Source organism: Macrobrachium nipponense, chromosome 6 (assembly GCF_015104395.2).
Source record: "Macrobrachium nipponense isolate FS-2020 chromosome 6, ASM1510439v2, whole genome shotgun sequence".
Lineage (NCBI taxonomy): Eukaryota > Metazoa > Arthropoda > Malacostraca > Decapoda > Palaemonidae > Macrobrachium > Macrobrachium nipponense.
The window spans coordinates 3914964-3940180 of NC_061108.1; the positions used below are offsets into that span (position 1 = coordinate 3914964).

Here is a 25217-nt window from a genome sequence, read left to right on the forward strand (position 1 = left end):
TTAAATACGTATCTACCCTCCTCCCCTTCTTCTTCTTCTTCTTCTTCTACTTTGCATTCTTTCTCCAAGTCCTCCCTCCCTCCCCCCAACCCCCAACCCCCAACCCCCTCTCGACTGGGTAACTGGCTCCGACCAGCGAGTTAAGTTAGAATTTACGACATAGTCCAAGTAAGTGTCAATAAATGCCTGACAGCTTCATAAGAGAGAGAGAGAGAGACTCATCATAAAAAACATACTTATAATAACACTGCGGCCTCTTTTAGCAATATCTAACAAAAGCCCTACTCAAGACAGTTTACTTTTTTATTTGGTATTCAGAATTTTTTTTGTAAACGGTGTTTTTGTCTTTTTGTTTTTATGGGAATATTGTTTTTTCACAGGAATTTTCTGTAAACGAACTTGTCACACAATAGTTTAGTTTTGATTTGATTTTCAGCATTTTTGTACTTGTTTTTTTTTTCTGATTGTTTTTGTGGAATGGTTTTTTTTATAGACTTTTTCTTTAACGAACTTATCTTGATGCGTCAATTTCATCTTGAAAAACAGTGTCTTGTGTATACCTATGTGTTCGGTATTTGAATTGCACTGAACAGGTATAACTATAATGCACATATAATGGCGAATACATATATATATAACAGGTATACATCAGCAAGCACACACGAGTAACTAGACAAATATAAGAAGTATGTATCACCAAGTGTGACACAAGCAACCTGAAATCACAAGCTATAAATATTACCTGGTGAAAGTCAGGGTGATTACGTTATATCTTTCGGATCGTAATTTTGGTATTTTTTATTTTGTGATTTGGCAACTAGTTTTTTTTTTTTTTTTTTTTTTTTTTTTGAAAGGTCGGGGCATTGTGGAGGCAAAAAAACATTTTATTCTCGAAAAATTAAAATTTGTTCTATTTTTGGAAGATCATGATATTATGAAAAAATTTACATAAAAAAAAAGACAGAATTCCCGTGGCTTTTTTGAAAGGTTGTGGTATTGTGGAGACAAATGGAAAAATATATTTGTCAAAAAATTAAAATTTCTGTCGCTTATTTGAGTCTATGACATGGCGGTGACAAAAAATGACACTTTTTTTACTTCAAAAATTGATAATTTGTTTGGCTTTTATTGAAAGGTCATGACATAGTGGTGACGAAAAAGAATATTTGTTGTAAAAAAATTAAAATTTCGGTGGCATTTCGTTTTTAAAGGCCATGACAGTGTAGTGACCAAAAATGAATTATTGTTTGTCTTAAATTTATCAATTCTGTGGCTTTTTTTTTCAAGACAATGACATTGTGGTGACGATAGAGGAAAATTAGAAAAAAAACAATTTTTTTTTTGAAAGCCCATTACATTCTGGTGACAAAAAAGGAACCCCACCTATTTTTTAAACCAACATTCTTGTGGAAAAAAGGAACCCTTTTTTTTTTTTTACCAGAATTTCAGTGGCTTTTCTTTTTGACAGGCCATGACTTTGTGACCAAAAAAAAATTTCTGTGGCTTTTTTTGACAGGCCATGACTGTAGTGAAAAAAAAAAAATTCTGTGGCTTTTTTTGACAGGCCATGACTGTAGTGACAAAAAAATTTCTGTTGCTTTTTTTTTTTTGACAGGCCATGACTGTAGTGACAAAAAAAATTTCTGTGGCTTTTTTTTTTGACAGGCCATGACTTTGTGACCAAAAAAAAATTTCTGTGGCTTTTTTTTGACAGGCATGACTGTAGTGACAAAAAAAAAAAAAAATTTCTGGTGCTTTTTTTTTGACAGGCATGACTGGAAGTTGAAAAAAAAATTTCTGTGGCTTTTTTTTTAGATAGGCCATGACTGTAGTGACAAAAAAGAAAAAACCAATTTCTGTGGCCTTATTTTTGACAGGCCATGACTATAGTGACAAAAAAAAAAAAAAATTCTGTGGCTTTTTTTTTGACAGGCCATGACTGTAGTGACAAAAAAAAATTTCTGTGGCTTTTTTTTGACAGGCCATGACTGTAGTGACAAAAAAGAAAAAACAATTTCTGTGGATTTTTTTGACAGGCCATGACTGTAGTGACAAAAAAGAAAAAACCAATTTCTGTGGCCTTTTTTTGACAGGCCATGACTGTAGTGACAAAAAAGGGATTTTTTTTTGTTTCAATGTTAATGAGACAAAAGCTTCCAACCTACTCAGACAGATGCCACCTTCCTCACTGACAATAAAAAGCGGAAGACGAAGAAGAAGAAGAAGAAGAAGAAGAATAGAAGAAAAAGAAGACGGATACATAATAAGAGCCATAGTCGTTGAGGAATCTTTAGATGAGTGAAGTGCCGAAATTCAACCTCGAGAATTAGCCATTTTATATTCATCTTCGTACGATATCCTCGAATGAAATCAGAGCGAGAGAGTTTTATCTCTCTCTCTCTCTCTCTCTCTCTCTCTCTCTCTCTCTCTCTCTCTTGTTATCTAACACTACTGCATCCTCCCTCACCTCCGTCGGGTTGTCTTATAAAGGTGATAGGTGCAAAGGTAAGCCGCGGACTTATCTCACCTTTTGGGGGAGGGGGCGGGTGGGTGGGGAGGGAGCCGGGCCAAACACACGCCCTCCTCTCTCTCTCCTCTGCTCTCTTCCAAGGGCGACCGCCGGAAGAATGGTTGGTCCTTTGTGAGGGTGAAAGATTGCTTGGGGTTGGGGTTTAGAAGAGCATTCCTTGGACAGAAAAAAATAATAATATATATAAACATACATGCATGCACACAATAGGTTCCCAAAACCACATTCCTCTCTCTCTCTCTCTCTCTTTATATATATCTATATATATTATATATATATATATCTATATATATATATATATATAATATATATATAGATATATATATATATATATTATATATATAAGGAACCAGTCCATATTCTGAGAGTCATATATAATATATATATAATATCTATATATATATATATATATATATATATTATATTATATATATTAATATATATTTGACTCTCAGAATATGGACTGGTTTCTTATATATATATATATATATATATATATATTATATATATATATATATATATATATATGTACATAATTAAGCGAATTCCACAGGAAAATGATAGTCAGAAGTCCAAGCGCTTTCGTCTTTACTCAGACATTGTCAAGGAGTTAATGAGGTACAATTGGAGAGAAAGGTCTCAGGTACACAACAAGATCAAGAATACCAGATGGTTAATTGTCAAAAGGGTAAAAATTAAAAGAGATAATCCAGGATTATCGGATATCACACGGTCACAAACCTAAACAGATTGACCCTAACCGAAATTACAAAGTTTCTTTACAGTCCAAAACATGTAAAAACTGAATATATTAATTTTGTTGCTTATATTTATCTACAACTTTTTCATTATGAAAGCATCAAGTTTAAATAAACCAAGACTTAAATTTAGAACATTTCTATTATTTGACTTGATGAAACAAGATTCAATGGTATTCCTTTTAACTGTGTCATTACATGGGATTAAGGCTCTTGCTTGACTCCAGTTAATAGGATGGTCTAAATCTCTCATATGTACGAATAATGCATTCGATATTTGCCCAGTTCTCACAGAATACTAATGCTGTTTGAGACGTTGTGAAAGAGATTCACCGGTTTGTCCGTAATAGACTTTATCACACTTTTTGCAAGGAATTTCATATATGCTGCCTGGAAGATCTTTAGGAGAATTTTTTATTATTAAACTCTTGACATTAATATTACTGAAAACAACATTTATGTTAAAAAGCTTTAAAATTCTAGGAATATCTAAAAACCTTTCATCATAGGGTAATTTTAGAATGTTATTCTTACTAAATTCAAGTTTGTCATTAGTTGAATAAAATGTTTTTCTAGCTCTTTTCCATGCCACATCTACAAAAGTCCTTGGGTATTTAAGTTTCATTGCAATATCATAAATAGTTTTAATTTCAGCGTCAATAAACTGCGGGCTACAGTTTATTGCCCTTAGAAACATTCTAGAAAAAACAGAGAATTTAACATTTTGATGGTGATTGGAGTAGTAATCAACAAAAGAGGCAATGTTAGTTGATTTTCGAAGGACTGAAAAGGTGAAATTTCTATCATTTCTATGGACAGTTACATCAAGAAAATTCAAATTAAAATTTCTTTCTTCCTCTACGGTAAATTTTATAGAAGGGACTAAATTATTGACATTATTAAGGAATTCCTGGAGATTTTCGTGAACTGGCCAAATACAGAAGATATCATCCACATATCTAAACCAAATAACTTTTTGGGGCAAAATTCTTGGTAAGAGATTTGTCTCAAAAAATTCCATGTAAATATTGCTAAATATTCTGACTATCATTTTCCTGTGGAATTCGCTTATTTATAAAGTCACGTGCATCTACTGTGATTTTTAAGCATTTATGTATATGTATATGTATATATATATATATATATATATATATATATATATTATATGTGTGTGTGTTAATTAAACAGGTCATATGTAACTAGAACACTGGAGCGGAAAAATGACTGCTCATACACGATTGAGTCATTTCCTCCACGCAGAGATAATCCTTTTGTATCACAAGGTTTACTGGAGACAGTTACTGTCATTTTTATTTTTTTTTCCCCAGGCATCCAGCATAGGTTCCAATACTCCAGCGACAGTCTGGAACGCAGTGACCTAATTCGAACTCTCCTGTCGAGGAGTTTGTCATCTCTCTCTCTCTCTCTCTCTCTCTCGTGTGTGTGTTTCAGACCATTTGCATGGTTATGTATGTGCCCGATGCCAATGTACATTTTATTTTACGTACATTTTATTCTGGCTGATAAAAATGTACGTAATTATAAACGTATGGGTATGATTGTGCCCGATGCCAATTAGTCTGGCAGAATAAAACGTAAAATAATAATAATAATAATAATAATAATAATAATAATAATAATAATAATAATAATAATAATAATAATAATAATAATAATAATAAATAAAAAAATATGTTAATATAAACATTTAAAAACAATATTGTTCGCAATCAATTTCTGTCAGTATTATTCAAATCCTAAAAGATAGAAAAAAGTACTTTCTTTTGCAGGTTACAATTCCTGTTATCATTTTTGCTTATGCTACTCTTACCTTTACTAAAATCTCAGGACACCAAGTGAAAACAGGAGAGCAGATATTAACTCCAGATGAGAGGAAATCACAAAAATAAATAAATAAATAAACAAATAAACTTAGAGTATTATAAAGACTATTTTTCGGAAAAACCCAAGAATCGTCTATTGGTATACAAAGTTTGGCAACGCTCTCTCGAGCTGTGGGCAAAATTGGAGAGATCGTCGAAAGAGAGAGAGAGAGAGAGAGAGAGAGAGAGAGAGAGAGAGAGAGAGAGAGAGAGAGAGAGAGAGAGAGAGAGAGAGAGAGAGGCTGCGAGGACTGTATTTTAATGAGAGAGAGAGAGAGAGATTCGCAGCCAAAATCGATGGTGGATCCGGAAGTGCTGGTATTTGGCCAAAGGCGTTATCTGGAAGCCGGGGATTATATATCTCAATCTCTCCCCTGTCTCGTTTTGTTCATCTGCGTGTTTATAAGCGTGTGCGGGGTGATTTATTCATTGTTTTTTTTTTCATCGTTTGATATTCTCTCTCTCTCTCTCTCTCTCTCTCTCTCTCTCTCTCTCTCTCTCTCGTGAGAAAAGTTGAGTATATCTTAGTTTTACTTAGTTTTACCAGACCACTGAGCTGATTAACAGCTCTCCTAGGGCTGGGCCGAAGGATTAGATATTTTTACGTGGCTAGGAACCAATTGGTCACCTAGCAACGGGACCTACAGCTTATTGTGGGATCCGAACCACACTATATCGAGAAATGAATTTCTATCATCAGAAATAAATTCCTCTGATTCCGCGTTGGCCGAGCCGGGATTCGAACTTCGGACCACCAAATTGGTAGCCGAGCACGAAAATCACTCGTCCAGCGATGAACTATCTTTGTGAGAACTTATATATATATATAAATATATATTATACATAGATCTTCCGCGATCTTCATTTGCCTAGAAAAAATAATCTCCAAGCGACTGTTTCTATTCTTCACCAACGTCCTCTGTTTGTGTCATCTACCACACGCCCTTCTTTAACGGAGAATGATTTCACTTTGCTTACTTCATACCTGAACCGTGAGTAGTGTGGGCTACTCGCTTTGTTGAGGATGCGCACTGTCTATTTTCAGTGGCAGGGTCTTCCTTGAAGTGTTTCTATAAATGTTCTCCTTTTTGTTTGAGTAATTAAGAATATAAATAAATGACAATAATGATGATAATAATTATACAAAATCGTCAATAGAATTACGCACTTTTATTATATTTACTAATATATACTCGCTGGCTACTAACTCTCCTAGGGCTGACCCGAAGGATTAGCAGATATTTTCACGTGGCTAGGAACCAGCTGGTTACCTATCAACGGGACCTACAGCTTATTGTGGGATCCGAGCCACATTATATCGAGACATGAACCTCTAATCACCAGATGAATAGTGCTGATATGGAACAAGCTCACCAAAGGCTCCACTGACTTGAAATTCAAGCTTCCAAAGAATATTAAGGTGTTCATTAGAAAGTAACAGAAGGTAAAGGGATATACAGAAAGAGTAGATCTCCTATCAACAGATAAATAATATAAGTATATAATACATTATTTAAAATATGCAAGAATTGCAATACGGTAGCAATTCACAGAGGACTGAGAAGTTCCAGACAAGATACTGTGAGGCCACTTTGTCGAAGAAAGAGGAATTAGGGAGCCTAATTGATGCATTAGATAAGAAAGAAGAGATAGTAGGCCTATCTTTGAGTCGTCGACGTGTACAGCTTTAAAAAAATAAGAAAAAAGGAGATAGGCCTAGTTCTGCATCGTTGAAACGTACGAGTACGAGTTCACAGCTTCCCCATTCAGATATATATGCTCTCGAGATGGCTTTATGAATGAACGAAATTTAAAAAAACGAAAAGTAATCCGGACTGAATGCAAAAGAAGCGAGATTTTTATCTTTTTTGGCGCGAAAACCTTTGTCGTACTGCTTTGTGGAATATGAGACAGCTAATGTTATAACGGTGGGAGGGAAGAGGAAGACGGCTAACGTTACGATTCATTTACGGCTATTTGTACCTTATCTTAATCCCAATTTTACCTTGCTTAAACTCATGATTAAGGAGAGGCCCCGGTACCTGCTTACACCTCGGGAAGATTTATCCAACGCCAACTCCGAGGTTTTATAGTACTAAACATGGCGGAAGCTCAGTGGGACGCCGTATTTAGTACTAACAGCCACTCGGGGAACAAAGATATCGTTCATTAATATCATTTGTCGACCTCACAATATAGAAATGGGTGTTTATAATAAATTTTAAATAAAACTTGCAGAGATTGAACGAAAATGTTGCTAAAAACACCATTTTACGTATATCTCTACCAAACAAAATTATAATTTAGTTTCTATTTATTTGTGTTGTGTGCAAAATATACCGATTTGTGTGAATTTTTCTTCATGTAATCACATATTTACCCTATATCTGGTCATCAACATACTTTACATAGGGCTACGAGTACACGAGCCACTACGTGGCGCCGGCGCGTGGCTTCCCATAGGTTTCCATTGTAAGAGAAGTTACGTCGAGGCCACGAGCGTCCGTGGCAAGCGACTGTGGTGAGCTGTCGCTTAAAATTAAGACAATCATCATGCGCTCACCCATGGCTACACCGTCTCATTGTTTTAAAAAATAAATAAATAAATAAAAAGACAGAGTCCTGCACTGCTAATATTGGCGTCGAATCTCCAGTCACAAGTGAATTATGTTATTTTCTCAAAACGATTCTATTTAAGAAAAAAATAACCGTTGTCTTTTCAAAACGTTCAGGATTAGCAGTGTAGGACTGCTATATATATATATATATATATATATATATATATATATATATATATATATATATATATATATTTGTTTGTTTATGGTTAGATATAGCCGTGACGCCATTAAAGATTCATACCTACTTTTAGTCTCTCACTCTCTTTATCTCTCTCAGTTTCGTGGGCACTAGTCCTAGCCCTACGCAATAGCAGGCAGATTGTGCCTGGCACACTTCCTGTCGATTTCACCATCTTTTCGTGAAGGATACGAAATCGTGAATTGTCGTAGAGTTTTTAGCCAGTTTTCCCGTGACAGTGAGAAAGAAAAAAAAAAACAGTTTGAAAAACTGCTACGCCTGGTTTGCCTAAAGACTTGCAAGAAAAAAAAAAAACAGACTAGCGCCGCAAAGCGTCTGTTTGCCATTTGCAACATTATCTCTAAGAACTCGGTGAATTCTTTAATTTCATGTACGGTGATGTTACTTTATTTTTTTAATGTTTTACTTAAGGAGTTGTGTGTTATATTTACGTGTGTGTGTGTGTGTGTGTGTTTGTATGTGTGTGTCTTCTCCTAAGGCGGTGATATTTAATTATAAACATATCAGCAAGGTCTGGGGTAAATTAACTTGCTAAAAGTTTCAATCGCTTCAGAACTGCTTCGTGGATCTCTCACCTTTTTTTATATAATCTGCACTAGAGCTCCCTCCTCCAAATGAAGAGGTTTCAAGCAATTCCTAACATTCCTACTTCAATAGCTGCTAGTTATTTTCTCTCTCTCTCTCTCCTCTTCGCCCTCAGCGCCTAAGATTTATTTATAAATGTTACGACTTATCCTCTCTGTACCCTTCCGCTCAGTCTATTACCTTGTCTTCTCGTTCGTTCATCAGTATTTTAGGACGTTATTGTCCTTGTGTGCCTTCCAGAGGATTCGTGTCAATAGCCTTTAGTGACTGCAATGTATTTCTTTCATGCAAATTCAGTAACAGCTTTGCTTGCAGAAAGACAAACGGTTCGGTCTATCGTATAGGTCTATTGCTTACATTACCCAGCAGGCTAGTATAAGTGGCGTCAGTGCACCTCACGGGGATGCATTTTAGACTTAAAAGGTTCTTAGCAGCATGCCTTCTTGGGCCCCTATCTGCAACCCCTTTTTATTCCTTTTGCTGTACCTCCGTTCATATCTCTCTATTCCAACTTGCTTACCTATACCTTCTCCTAAATCATTTCATAGCGCACTCTGAGGTTTCCTCCTGTTAACACCTTTCAAAACCTGCCTGCTCTCAATTTCCTTTACAGAGCCAAATGACTTCGTTAGGTGACAGTGCTTGACCATTGGCCTAAACTCTATATTCCATTCCATTCCCATGACATGTTTAGAGATCACTGAGTCTTCGTCGTATACGTATGCACGTTAATCAAATATTTCCATCTTACCGTACCTATGATTCATAGCAACGCACTGCCCGCAAACATTGGCCTACCATCAGACTGGTAGCGATATTCCGTTTCTGAACCTTGCTTTTTTGAGATTTCCTTCTATAGATTCGTCAGTTAACCATAGAAGAATGACGTTCTTTTAACTATGACGCGCTCTTGTGCTAAAACACACTTTCCCTCTGGTCTTTACAGGCAGAATTAGGCTTTTATTGCAAATATTTTGAACTCCACTGAACCAGTTATATCTGTATGTATATATATATATATATATATATATATATATATATATATATATATATATATATATATATATGTGTGTGTGTGTGTGTGTGTGTGTGTGTGTGTATGTGTGTTCTTCCTGTCTTGTCAGAATAGAAAAAATAAATAGAAAATACAATATACAGCGCTCGGAACTATGAGGTCATTCAGCGCTGAAAGGTAAAATTAACAGCAAAAAAGGTCTGAAAAGTGCAACATGAGTAAAACCTCAAAGTAGTTGCACTATGAGGTAGTTGTTAGAGATGGTGGACAGTAGCAGAAGGAAGAAACGGGATACGAACGGAGGTACGGTAAAAGTAATGAAAGGGGTTGCAGCTTAGGGCGGAAGGCACGCTGCAAAAGAGCCTTACGCAGTGCTTACAGTGCACCGCTTGAAATGTACTGACGGCACTATAGCCTCCATACGGTGGTCAGAATAGATACGTGTAATTCAATGCTTTATTCCTCACGTGTCACTTTCGCATAACTAGACAACAATGAATATTAAAGTTACACAAAACTGTTTTACACAATACCACTACATTTCCCTATCTCAAAAGCGCTGACTTGATCAAGACACTGAACGTGACTATGGCCAAATGGCAGAGAATAGGTATTAATTGATTTGTTTACCAACTCTGGCGAAATAAACATTTCAAGGTCGATAGAATTAAAAAGAACAACGCCGTACTGTGTAGTAGTACAGGGTGTCCATAAAGTCCCAGTACCATTACAAGTATTTATGACCTGTTACGTTACTGGGACTTTATGGACACCCTGTATATATTTGTTTTAGTATTGAGCACAGTCCTCCACGTTCATTGCAGTTTCTTTGAAAATAGGTTGGACTGACTTCAAGGGTGAAATGACTTTTGAATCGATTGTAATCTTTATCACAAACGTTTAACTTTCAAGTACAGAATAAAATAAATAGGCCATAGCTCATGGCATGTAGTTTTCATTTTAGTATTTTCTTCATATTATGAAGTTCATAAAGTATTATTATTATTATTATTATTATTATTATTATTATTATTATTATTATTATTATTATTATTATTTTCATTGTTATTATTATTATTGATTATAAATTACTATTACTAATATTAATTCTATTATTATTATTTTTTTATCATAATTAATATTACTATTATTATTATTCATGTTAATATTATCATTATTATTATCATAAACTATTTTTATTAATATAAAATAAATAAATAAACAAATAAATAAATAAACACATAAAGAGTCGACCCATTTGCTAAGATTAAGACCGACCTCGTATCTCTACCAAGCGACGACAGATCTGGAATAAAAAGTGACATCTATAATAAAAGTCAGCTCGCAAGAGGGATCTTGAATAGCGTTACCGTTAAGTTGACATATAGTGATATAGCGATCGTCACTGTATCACCAGCAAAGGGTTCGTAAAAGCTTTTAACGAAAGGCTTACTTGCTATTTTCTTTTTTTTTTTTAGCATTGCAGATTTGATAAATGGTGTCTTTGCTGGTACGTGATAAGGTTTCTTTTTTTTTCGTTTGTTTTGTTTAATGTTTTTGAGTTTGGCCATGACGGTTATGGCAGGGCTGAATTCTGTAGCTGCTTTTAATGGGGGTCTCTCTCTCTCTCTCTCTCTCTCTCTCTCTCTCTCTCTCTCTCTCTCTCTCTATTCATTTCCCGGCCCCCCCCCCCCCTCTCTCTCTCATCATTCCCTCTCTCTTCTTTCCTCTATTCATTTCATCTCTCTCTCTCTTTCTTTCTCTCTCTCTCTCTCTCTCTATTCATTTCCTCGCTCTTCCTCTCTATTTATCTCTCTCTCTGTGTATTCATTTCCTCTCTTTCTCTCTGTTCATTTCCTCTGTTTCTCTCTATTCATCTCTCTCTCTATTCATTTCCTCTCTCTTTCTCTCTAGTTATTTCCTTTGTTTCTCTCTATTTATCTCTCTTTCTCTCTATTCATTTCCTCGCTCTTTCTCTCTATTTATTTCTCTCTCTCTATTCATTTCCTCGCTCTATCTCTCTATCTCTCTCTTTCTATTCATTTCTTCTTTCTTTCTCACTATTTATTTCCTTTGTTTCTCTCTATTTATCTCTATATATATTCATTTCCTCTCTCTCTCTCTCTCTCTCTCTCTCTCTCTCCTCGTCTCTCTCTCATCTCTCCTCATCTCTCTCTATCACTTTCTCTCTTTCATTTTCCCACTCTCCTCCCACTCTGTCTCTGTCTCTCTCTCTCATCACGAAAACAACTTCTATAATAAAAAAAAATTTAAAAAAAAAATAAAAAAAAATCTACGCATCAACAAAACCCCCAACGTATAATTTTAAAAGCACGCACAAACTCCAAGCAGAAACGGCTCTGGGCAACACGTCTCGTGTATTCTCACGTCGTGCATTCCCATAACACCATGGGACTCGAATTGGACACGACATAATAAATGCCGACGATGAAACTCTTTGACGGGCCGCGAAAATGCCTGTCAGTCCTTAACAGAGATCTATAGCAGATGGATTCAGCCAGAGCCAGTCAGAGTCAGTCAGAGGTTCCCAGACGCTGGTCTCGTTAAATTGGAGAATGACTGAATAATTCCTCTTGCACCGCGAATAGTTCTAATGCTACGGGCTGCTCTGTGAGCTCTATCTCTCTTTCTCTCGTGCTGGCACGAGGAGGCCAACTTGATCAAAAATAGCGACATCTATAGTTCTAAGTTTCGTCTCGTTTAGTTGTGGAATCCTCTGATCTCAAAATGCTCGCGATTTGAGTCGAATAGAGCAATCAGACCACAGGCCAAACGCTAGGACCTATGAGGAGGTCGTTCAGGGCTGTTAGGGAAATTGACAGTTAAAGGTTTGGAAGGCGTAACAGGAGGAAAACCTCAAAGCAGTTGCACCATGAAACAACATGTTAGAGAGGGCGGAAAGTCTAATTTATATACATTTATCTTATACACAATTCGTTTCACATTTATTTCTAAAGACAGTTTATTTTTAGATATTTATTTCATACACATGTACTTTCACACTTATTTTCATACATATTTATTTTATGCACATTTCTCTTTATATATATCTATTTTTATGCACATTTATTTTATACATATTTATCCAGCTATGCATTTATTGTCATACACATTTATTTCTATACACATTTATTTTATACAAAATTATTTTCATAAACATTTACTCTATACACATTTATTTTATCAAACATTTACTTCTGAACACCTTTCATTGACATTTATTGTTATATTCACATTTATGTGCACACACATTTCTTTTTGGGACATTTATTTCCATACACATTTATATACTCGTTAGGTTTGTCTGGGAATGTACAGTATAAATATCAGAAACCAACATCTTTCATTTTCGATTATTTTTAAATGCCACACCCCATTCTCACCACACCCCCTCCCCCATAGGGACTGACCTAGGACTCATTGGGCTTCGAGAGTGTCACTATTCTTCTCAGCAACCTCGAAAACTATGGCTTAGACACTAATGTCTGTCGTTTTCGGTTATTTTTGCATTTCACCCCTTCTCACACCCCTTCCCCTTCCCCCGTTTACCCAACCAACGGTCCGATTTTAATTCTCTCTTCGCCGTGACCTTCCCTAGTTTGATGTTGACTTATATTGAAAATCTCGTCGAAATCGGTCAAGGAATGTAGATTTGTATAACGTACAAACATACGAACAAAAAATTTTCTTCTTTATATATAAATATATACATAAATAAATAAAAATAGATAAATATATCATTTATATAGAAAAAAGAGAGGAATACATAAAGAGAGAGAGAGAGAGAGAGAGAGAGAGAGAGAGAGAGATCCAGGCCACCGCAAAGAAGCACAACGCTGCCCGGTTGGCCTGATCTGTTTGGCCTTGACAGCAAGACAAGGCGAGCAATTCCTCCCGTATCAATATGTCCGATGGACACGAGAGAGAGAGAGAGAGAGACCCGGGTAAGGCCACGGAGTTATTCCAACAAAAACGAAATATTCCTGGAGTCATCAATTTTTAGCGTGCGTGGCTCTCTCTCTCTCTCTCTCTCTCTCTGAGGTGGTTTATGAGTTATGTTCATATGTAATAACAGTTAGGCTGCTACGTACGTGTGTGTGTATATATCCTATATATATATATATATATATATATATATATATATATATATATATATATAAACCGTATACATAATAAATTATAATCATATATACTACACATTATTTATATAAAACACTGTATATTCACGTAGTACACTTTCACATCAAAAGGAGTGACTCTATTATTATTATTATTATTATTATTATTATTATTATTATTATTGACCAACGTGATCATACACTGAAATAGATGCAGCAATATACAGATAAATAACAGACAAAAAAAAAAAAAGTTAACAAAAGGCTAAAATGGATGCTGCACATATGTAATATTCAGTATTGGAATCGAAGTCAGCAATTACCCTCCTAAACAAACGCGCACCAACACCCAGGAAGACACATACACCATTTATATCCCATAACCGCTGACTTACTAGATAGTATAGGAGTAACAATGTCTGACAGAGAGAGAGAGAGAGAGAGAGAGAGAGAGAGAGAGATGCGATCATTCGCTGATACCAGACATACGAATCATCGGTTCTGTGTGAACAGTTTGGACTATACACACAAACATGTACTCATTTTCTACAGCAATCCACAAACCCTCAAATAATTGATATGTGCACTGCCCACATCTCTGTGAGTGAAGAAGAGGCAGCAGCAGTCCATCTCTGTCTGTCTCTCTCTCTCTCTAGAGCTAGACCGATACCTCCTTGACACAATTGGTGTTTCATCTTACCCCGAAGCCTTCCTCATCCTCCTTCTTCCCCCTCTCGCTCTCTCTTCCCTGCTGTGCAAACAAAAGGCCAGAGCCCGCCGTTCGATACATTCAAGAAGGAAACATTCTGGAACAATAGTTCGTCCCTTGTGCCCCTCTCTCCATTTTATTAATACCTAGTTGTGGCTCAAAGCTCTCAATCGATATCTTATCGGTCTAGGTTGCGCCAAAAGGCAAAAAGTCACCAAAGTCGCCTTGTTGAATTTGAATGAATCGGAAAGAAGAACGCTTTAACGGTTAGGTCTGTTTTTTTCTTTGCCTTTGCTTCTATTATTATTATTATTGTTTTTATTTGGCTGTTCCTTCTGTTTCCGTTGGTCTCTGGTGAGTTTAGACCAACGCATGGTTTGTCCCAGCAACGTTTTCCTACAGATAGCATGGTCTAAAATGGTCTAACACCTGACAAATCATGATGACGCTTCGGTTAGGTCTATTTTAGACCATGTTTTTCACTTCCTTTCAAAAGCTAATGCATTTAATGTCGCTCATCTTAACGATAGAAGAAAAGTAGTTGCCTTGTTGCATAGTCCAGCAACCACGCGGCCGACGAACATCTTGACGATAATAATCTGCCTCCCCACAGCGGATAACTGTTGTATTTTAGTTTCTTTTGTTGCCTACTGTAATGGCAGACCGTTGCCATTTGCTTTATCCCCATTTGCGCGGAACTGCCACATCTGCAGCGGCATTAATCATGGAAAAAGTAATTACGAAATTGATGCCTAATCCGGGTCATTTTCGTCATTGGCTCACAAGTGCTGGCCGAGTCAAGTCACGTGATGAAAGAGCGAGAAGTTCGGCTAATAAAGACTTCAGTAGGCCGAGACACAGCATGTTGTGGTTGTAATGCTTCTTTCTACACTTGAGTGGTTTATTGCACAACGTCGCTTAGACAGTTTAAAATTCAAAGGCTGGAAAAACGTAAATTGACCAAAAATACAAAGGAAAAATTCCTTCACATCGTCGAGTCAGGAAACCGTTTTGTCTTCTTGCGCGAAAATGGACTTGTGTGAGTAAATTCTTTACTTTTTTTTCTGTTAATTTTCTTTTTATTGAATCTGCCAGACAGTTTAAATGGGGAATTAACCAATAACATATAACGATCACACAATGTACGATGTTCATCGATTGCTATCAGTTGTATAACAGCGTGATTATCCTGTTAACTTTAATGATTCAGTTGAAATGTAGTTTACCCGGTGTTTGTCGTTATGTTGTCTGAATGATTCTGCTCATAATCTGCTGGCTTTGTCAAGCAGGAGAGTGGCTCGACAAAATTAATGACAATGGAAGCGATGTGTTACTCCGCTTTTTTTTTTTTTTCAACAGAGAAATTAATTCGCCTACAGAGAGGATCTCTCTCTGTTTCGATGATCCAAATGTTGGCTTGCGAATCTTTAAAAAGAACAAATGAACTCACATGGACCTACCTCGTACGAATATAGACCTAAGCGCTCAGAATTTCATTTAAAAAAATAGACAGTAAATACATTTCGTTTCCTCTGACTTTATCACCCGTTCTGGAGAGAATCCAAGTACATTTACGATTCAATGTAAATGTAAGAAATAATGGATGGAAACTAGGGCTGAAGATATACAACACATCCCATTGTGGGAACTTCTTCACGTACAAGATATGTGACACGTGGAATAAACTGCCACCATAAGTCGTAAACAGCAACAGTGGGAGAGTTTAAAAGAAAGCTATACTCTGTATTTTTTTTCATCTGTCCACCCGCCTGTGGTGTATGCGTATTGTAACACTGGGTCCCGGGCTTTAGATAGTTACGCTATGTGTAAGTTTTAGGTAAATAAAAGGATATCTGGGTGTACATTTGCAACTGAAAAGTGTTTTAATAATTTACTGTATGCAAACTACACCGTTAATATTCGAAATAGGATATTATTATTATTGTTGAGGGTAAGCTGAATGTAACTATCTAAAGCCCGGGACACAGTGTTACCATACGCAAACACCACAGGCAGGTGGACAGATGGAAAAAACCGAGTATGGAAAAAATCATTGGGACGCTGTGAATGAACAGTAAAACCTGCTCCTAGAGATAAGTCAGCACACGACATCCTTATCTTGGTAACTCCTTGTAACTCTCCACCAACGTTGAGACCTGGGTAAGCCAGGCAATGGCTCCTGGTGACACAGCAGATCAGATAGACCTACAATTCCTTTTCCGATCCCAACCCATGTGGTCAAGTTAAAATGACTACGAACACGAACACGTGGTACGTTTTCGACGTTGCCGCTGGTCGCAGATTTGATTAATAAAACGTTGACATAAGCTGGAATGTCGTGTAGATGTGGCACAGCAACGTTGCCATATCGTCCTTATACCGAGTCAAAAATTAGTGTCTAACCATCTAAATGAATCATACAGATGCCCAATACTATGTACCCAAGACTCACTGACGTAAATACACGATGCAATGCTATAAAAAAATCTGTTATTGGCTCTTTAAAGATTGTAATTTAAGCGTAATGTTTTAAAGGTTTATCAAGAGGAAAACCTTAAAGCAATTGGACTATGAAACAATTGTTAGAGAGACGGAAAGTAAGATGGAAGAAGGAGAATATGAATGGTGGTACAGTAAAAGTAAAGGGGGCTGCAGCTAGGGGCCGAAGGGACGCTGCAAAGAACCTTAAATAATAATGCCTACAGTGCACCGCGTAAGGTGAGGTTACGGCACTACTCCCCTAAAGGACGTAGTAGTTAAGGATTGATAAGGGGAGGTTTAATCATTATTTCGAGTCCAAAACTGTTTAGTTGCAACTGCACTGGTACAAAGAATGGAAAACACCAGGAACAAGATGGTACACAATATCTACGAAATGCGTAAAAATCTGTAGCCTCCAGATTCTTGTCCGCTGAATCCTTCAAAAACTAAAAAAGAAAAATAATAATGATAATAATAAAATAAAAATAAATAACTCCGTTAATAACAAAATAATCCCAACAAACTGACTTATTCTTACAACATCAAGTAATCCCAGAGAATCTTTCGAACTGGAGGAAACAACCAACTGATAAAGATGGCGTTTCCGGTGCTATAGGTCGAAGGTCTAGGCCCCTTATAGTATCATAGCCTTTCGCAATATCGTCTTCGGTCAATGATCTCTGAAACTGCCCATTCTAGAAGCAACTGTTGGACCAAAGCTTTCGTGTTTCATATAGAAGGAATGTTTAAGTTTCATGTTTTCTATATCATCTGAAGATTTGTATTTTTGGACAGTTATATATATGAAGAAATGTCTCGCTCAATGAGTTAATCTGTCTGTAATGGCGGGAAATACTACGTAATATTAATGTTTGGCATTACAAAGCAGCGTACTCTGATGAAACTTTAGTATAATAATGATAATGATTTGATCACTAGGACATCCTGTTGGTAGAACGCCCTGTGATATAATATTATACAAACAACAGTTGAGTAAAGTAACCTTTACAAATTTCTAAACAATCATGGCGACGAGTAATACTAACTCCAGGAATCTACTGTTTTCGAACCCACTGCTGCTGCCTCGGAAATCATCTGCTATTTGACCATTGACTTTCTTCAGGGGGAATCCGAAGGTCGGACAAACAGACCATTTCCTATGGCTCCCATTTCCTACGGAATCTGAATCCCAGAATTTTTTCTTTCTTTCTCTTTATTGTCAAGGAGAAACTTACGCAACATGAACGAGATCTTCTTGCAAGCTCATTGTCGACGCAGGAAAACGTACTAAGACGTTTCCGAAGACGTCATCCGCTTCGCAGAACTTCATTCAGATTGAATAACGGCCGTCGAGGATCATTGTGTAAGTTGGTTACGTTGTCTCTCAATTTGCACGTGTCAGGATCTTCGTCTCCTTTTCCCAGATAGGTTCAGTTTCCGATCAGTTTTCTCTCCCTACAGAGAAACTGACAGTTGCGAAAGCGAAAGCCACAGAGGGGTGTCAGGTATATGTTTTCAAGGTTCTTAAAAACATATACCTGATCCAATGCAGGCAAACATTCACGTCATAAAAGAAGTTCCTCACCCACTTAGAGGCTTTCAGTATCATTTGAGAGAGAGAGAGAGATTCAAAACATGATTTATAAATCGCAGTACGTGGTTCCCTAAGTTAACAAAAAGTACTCCATGGTCTTGTTAGTACTATGGTCTATGAACCATACAGAATTGACTGCTAAAAGTTCTCTATAGCTAACCATAGAGAATTTATTGCTAAAAGTATATACTAAGGTCTAGTCCTATGGTCTGTCAGCCATAGAGAATTAATTGCTGACAGTTCTCTACGGTCTAGTCCTTTGGTCTATCAGTCATAGGGAATTAATTGCTGACAGTTCTCTACGGTCTAGTCCTATGGTCTATCAGTCATGGGGAATTAATTGCTGACAGTTCTCTACGGTCTAGTCCTATGGTCTATCAGTCATGGGGAATTAATTGCTGACAGTTCTCTACGGTCTAGTCCTATGGTCTATCAGTCATGGGGAATTAATTGCTGACAGTTCTCTACGGTCTAGTCCTAGGGTCTGCCAGCCATAGAGAATTAATAGCTGACAGTTCCCTATGGTATATTAACCGAAATGAGTTAATTGCTGAAAGTTCTCTATGGTCTAATCCTATGGCCTGTCAGCCACTGAGAATTAATTGCTGACAGTTCTCTACGGTCTAGTCCTATGGTCTGTCAGCCACAGAGAATTATTTGCTGACAGTTCTCTACGGTCTAGTCCTATAGTCTATTAACCAAAGAAGAGAAATAGTATTTCTTCTCGCGCCAAAAGGAAGCAACCAAAGAACTTCTTGTCCTGAGTCAGGAACAAACGCAAGGGAGCAATAAGAATTAACAAAGCGTCAAGTAAGACTGGAGGCCCGCCCCTCCACTTCCGTCGCTGGGAGAATTTAACAAAGGAAACGACGGTCATTACGAAACGCAATGACATCACCGTCTACCCTAACGAGACCTTAGGGGGAGACGTTATTGAAGGACAATCAGATGAACAATCAGGCCACATCCGTTTGCTGGCCCTCTGCTGGCCCGCCTCCTTTAGGTAGACAGAAGAAGATGACACCTTGGCAGGAGCCTTTCCCCCCAACGGCGGCTTCATTACGTCATGTATTCTCCTGCCTCCGGGAAGTGACCAATCTACAGCTCTTTTGGTGCCCTGGCCTGGGGGTTCCTGTCTGGACACAGTGGCTCCTTTCATGCGGTTTTTCACTGCGTTTCATTCATTCGTTGATTCCATTGCATTTAGAGGTGGGTTGTTTACCAAACCGGCTGCTCGTATTTTTGCTGTCAACATAGGCCTAATCGTCAACTGCTTCTCACTCCATCTTTCTTGCTGTCTTTTGCCACGAGTTTTTATTCTTTTCTTCTTCTTCTTAACTTTACGGTATTTAATGGATTGTTTTCTTTCTTCTTCCGATAACGGATGAGAGAGGACACAGCTAAATAGGAAAATACCAAGCCTTTCGTGTTATAATATCTTTGCTGAGATTAGTGTAAAATCATGCACCTTACTTTTACATTATCTAACACTTTCGGAAATACATTGGCTTAAAACTATCATATCAACTGAAACAGCATACAGTACAATGTATGTAGCCTTTTGATACATAAATGATGAGAGAGAGAGAGAGAGAGAGACCTTACCTTACAGACCTTACATCTTGTTCGGGTTGCCCCAGGTCCCTCAGTGAGAGAGAGAGAGAGAGAGAGAGAGAGAGAGCTTAACCTCTTCATTTCAGTACTGTTTACCACGGGATTACAAATACGTTAAGCCCAACTGACAACATCGAAGTACAGATGATGCGGAATTATGAGAAGTAAATGGCCATTCTTTTATAAATTTGCTGTAAAGAACCCTATTGAGATGGCTATTAGAGGGCTGCATATTGGTACGTTGATCATCCACCCTTCAACCATCAAACATAACAAATTGCAGCTCTCTAGCCTCAGTAGTTTATAATTTGATTTACTTCTATATTTTTCCTTAAACGCTTGCTGGTCTCTCAACAATCTAACATAAGTCTAGGGACTTTTCTCGTGAAGTTTTACTGATTTTATCACCGATTTCCTTCCTGGCTTGGCAACACCTACTAGTCTCTCACGATACTGAAACAAAAATCCCCCACAGGACAAAAGCTTTCCTCTAATCTTTCGGCTTCAGAGAACCTTGGTTATGGAATGTTTTAATAAAAATCTACATAATTGTTTACCATTACTATTACGTATCATTATCATTCAGCCGTGGCAAAGGAATAATAATAATAATAATAATAATAATAATAATAATAATAATAATAATAATAATAATAATAATAATAATAATAATAATAATAATAATAATACGTTATCGTCGAAACTCAATTTTTAATTTCTAAAATCATTAGTAATGAAAAAATTACCGACATAAATGTCAGTTTCCCCCAAAAAAATAATAATAAAAAAAAATAACCAGTTATGGAAAAAATCACCAACATAAATGGCAGTACCTAAAAAAATTAAAAATCGCAAATCATCAGTAAACAAAAAACAATTACTAATATAAATACGGAGGTTTTCCTAAAAGAAATTCGAAAATAATCATCTGTAAAAAAGAAAAAAATTACCGACATGAATCATATTCATATAACTTAAATTTAATTTTCTTAAAAAAACCGCTTCTAATTACTCCATTATAAAATTGTTGAGACTTCGGGTGAAGAATGCTATAAAAAGCTGCTTACTCGGGGAGTAAGCCTACGAACTACTTTGTTATAGTTGTTGTTGTGGGGGGAGGGGGGTAGGAACGGTTTATGGAAGAGTCTAAAAAGATCTGGAAAAGGTTAAGTTAAAGATACAGGAAATTTAGGATAGGATATTTATGATTTGTTTATTAGAATGAAAATGTAAAAAAAAAAAAAAAAATCTGCATGTTAATCAGTAGAGAAACATTATTTCTGATAAAATGTATCAGTTCATTTTAATTTTCGCGGGTGACACAACGCCCTATTCGACCATAGATTTTTGCGTGAGCTCCAAGTAAGCTGAAGGTAGGATCACGCCTTGTTTCTGCGATGGTACAAAAGGGTATTGTTAAAAATGGACACCTCTCTTTTATGCAACTGGAACCCGAACACAAAATTTAGGCCAAAGACCAAGCGCTGGTACCTGTGAGGTCATTCAGCTGAAAGGGAAACTGAGAGAAGAAAGATCTGAAAGGTGTAACAGGAGAAAAACCTCGCAGTCAGATGGAAGAAAGGGAATATAAACGGAGGTACAGTGAAAAGGAAGAATGGAAGAGGTAGCAGCTAGGGGGTCGAAGGGACGCCGCGCAGAACCTTAAGCACTGCCTACAGTGCACCGCGCTGAGGTACAGGTCACGACCCAGAGGTCGGGGACCGCTGGGTTAAACAGATAACAAAATCATTAGTTTCTCGTAGCAAATAATTTGAACACCTGTCAGTGGATGAATCATCGAGCAATATCCGGTTTTCATTGCTGTCAAACTTGGACTGTTGTGAAAAATAACCAAATACAATGGAATAGAGAATTCAGGCCAAGCGCTGGGACCTACGACGTCATCCACCGCTGCAAATTGACAGTCAGAAGGTGTGAAAGGTGTAACAGGAGGAAAACCTCAAAGCAGTGGCACTAGGAAACAATTGTTAGAGAAGGTGGACAGTCAGATGGAAGACAGAGATAGTTATAATTGACACGATAATCAATTCTGATTATAGATATCTCTGGCTTCAATACATTTAATGTATTTATCCTAATTCAACGAGTTAATGGTAAAATCAATCTTACACGTTTTTTCAATTATAATTTCATTTGTTAAATAATGTGCGAGCATAAAAAACGCAACTATTATTATTATTATTATTATTATTATTATTATTATTATTATTATTATTGTTGTTGTTGTTGTTGTTATATGAAATGGCTGCGCTATGCGAATTTATTTTATTCTTAGTTTTCTCAATTTTTTTTTATAATTGGCTTTTCTTGCCCGTCAATATCGGTCAACAGTTGGCCAATGTTCATTTTTCAATGGGTGGAAACGGAGTCATTTTTACAGCCGGAAATCTTTGTTTCTGTATTCTAAGAAATAAAGAACTCCTGCCTTAATAAATACGCTGTTTCTACCCATCCAAAAAGGAACATTGGCCAACTGTTGACCGATACTACTCGTAAGAAAAGCTAAACATTAGAAGAATTTAGAAAACTCAGTATTAAATAAATTCGCAAAATGCAGCCATATTATTCAACTAAATTTTCCTCAAGGAGCGTCTTCATTATTATTATTGTTATTATTATTATTATTATTATTATTATTATTATTATTATTATTATTATTATTATTATTATTATATGAAGATGGACTTTACTCATATGGAGCATTCGGAAGAAGTAACAGAAGGTAATGCGAGATACAGAAAGTTTACAAAACCAGATAAATCGACCAACGAATAAATAAAAATAAAAATCTAAAGTAAAATATTAAAATACAGGTTGAACTATATCAGGGCAGTAGTGCAACAACTCAGGCGAGAGTGTATATGTGGCTACAGTAACAGAAACTAATAAATCTTCTTATTTTTCAGCATCCGTTCTAAGGACACTCACGAGGCGAAAGGATGGTTCTGGAAGGACATACCCGTCACCTGCCCCAAGAGGTAGCTCTACCGAGACTCTTTGAGTCTGCGGTGATAGCACGCCCCACCTCGCCCGCGCTCAAGGACGCCGGCCAGGAGGCGTGGCTTACCTACGGGGAGCTCAACAGAAACGCTAACGCCTTGGCCAGGTAAGTTACATTTACCACTGGCGTAGAATAGAAACAAATGTAGGCTCTAGGCCCAAAGGCCAGGGGCTGGGACCTATGAGGTCATTCGTAGGCGTACACTGACAGTAAAAGGTTTGAAAGGCGTAACAGGAGGAAAACCACAAAGTAGTTGCACTATGAAACGACTGTTAGTGAGGGTGGAAAGTCTGGTGGATGACAGAGACTATGAACAGAAGGACAGTAAAAGGTTTGAAAGGCGTAACAGGAGGAAAACCACAAAGCAGTTGCACTATGAAACGATGGGTAAGAGAGGGTGGAAAGTAAGATGGTAGAAAGAGAATATGGAAGGAGGTACAGTAAAAGGAGCGAAAAGGTTTGCAGTTAGGGACCGATGGGACGCTGCAAAGAACATTAAGTAATGCCTATAGTGTGCCGCACAAGGTGCACTAATAATAATAATAATAATAATAATAATAATAATAATAATAATAATAATAATAATAAATAGAATCAAGACATGAAAATAGAAATAAGAAGGATATGGGATGTGCCGGTGGAAATTGTACCCATAACCGTAGAAACAGTAGGAGGCACGATCCCAAGATCCCTGAAAAGGAACCTGGTAAAAACTATAGATGCCAAAGTAGCTCCAGGACCCAATGTAGTGTGCTCCTAGAAACAGAGAATGAGAAAAGTGATGGACTCCTAAGGAGGCAGGATGCAACCCGGAGGAAGCCCACACTATAAAAACCACCCAGTCGAATATGATGACTGTGATAGAACAAATAATACTTTATTTCGAATATGAATTCATATACTACAACAATTTACAAACAGATGTGCAGAAAAAAGTATATCTTAGTTTAACCAGACCACTGAGCTGATTAACAGCTCTCCTAGGGCTGGCCCGAAGGATTAGATATTTTTACGTGGCTAGGAACCAGTTGGTTACCTAGCAACGGGACCTACAGCTTATTGTATCCGAACCACATTCTATCGAGAAATGAATTTCTAATCGCCAGAAACAACTTCGTCTGGTTCCACGTTGGCAGAGGAGCTGGGAATCGAACTCGGGACTAACGAATCGGTAGGAAAGCACGTAACCCATTCGTCCAACGAGGAACTACAAATGTACAGGAAAAATATACAAATGTCACAACCAGAGTGGGAATGCAACCCTCTGTGTATCTTACTAAAAAATAAATAAAAAAACTAAAAGGTCATACAACTGGATATAAAAAGCAAGCGGAATAAGCTAAATATATATATATTATTATATATTGCTACTTTCGAAATGCCTATTTCCCCTCTTTGAAATGTCATGTAGAATTGTGCAACATTTTTTCAGATTCCTAGATAGCTTAGAATAGGATGTTTTAAATGTGTGTTCAGATTTTGCATTACATATTGTAAAAGGATATATATATAACGTAGTACGTAAAAAGAGAGAGATTTTCCTTGTCCGTTCGACACTGCGATTGTTTCCCTATTATGTCAACACTTTGAGATTAGAGGGTCTGCGAGATCTGTTTGCTTTCCTGATCTGTCAATGCGTTTGATAAGCAAGCTCAAATCTTCCTTTCTGTTTTGAGAATCTCTCATGGTATGTGATAAGCCTTCTGCTCCGTGTCGATCGAGTAGAGTACGTGTCTTTTTTTTTAACAGACTGGACTCATACATGTATGTCTTTGCCGAGAATCACGTGTGGATTACACATTTTTTGTGTGAGATTACATAAGATTTCGAAGCTTCTGGAAGAGTTATTGTCTCAAAACGTTTTAAGTCATTTCCTCAGTCTAGTTTTTGCAAGGGAAGAAGATTTCATTATATCTTAGAACCTCGAGGCAGTCAGATCTCTCTCTCTCTCTCTCTCCTGCGACATCCTTGAGATTATATTAATGTAACGTAAATTGGTCACTCATAACTTGAGAATTTCATATATGATATTTCTTAGAGTTTATTTAGTGTTTTTGTGGAATCTGA

At 36.9% G+C, this 25217-nt stretch overlaps 1 protein-coding gene across 1 annotated transcript in view; it reads left to right on the plus strand.

Annotated features, from left to right (window-relative positions):
• LOC135216785 (beta-alanyl-bioamine nonribosomal peptide synthetase ebony-like) overlaps positions 1–25217 on the plus strand; it is a 69962-nt gene that overhangs the window by 10622 nt on the left and 34123 nt on the right. Inside the window, 1 exon segment of the mRNA XM_064252265.1 lies at positions 23056–23255. Within this exon segment, the coding sequence (XP_064108335.1) occupies positions 23089–23255 (167 nt within the window). The 5' untranslated portion in view covers positions 23056–23088.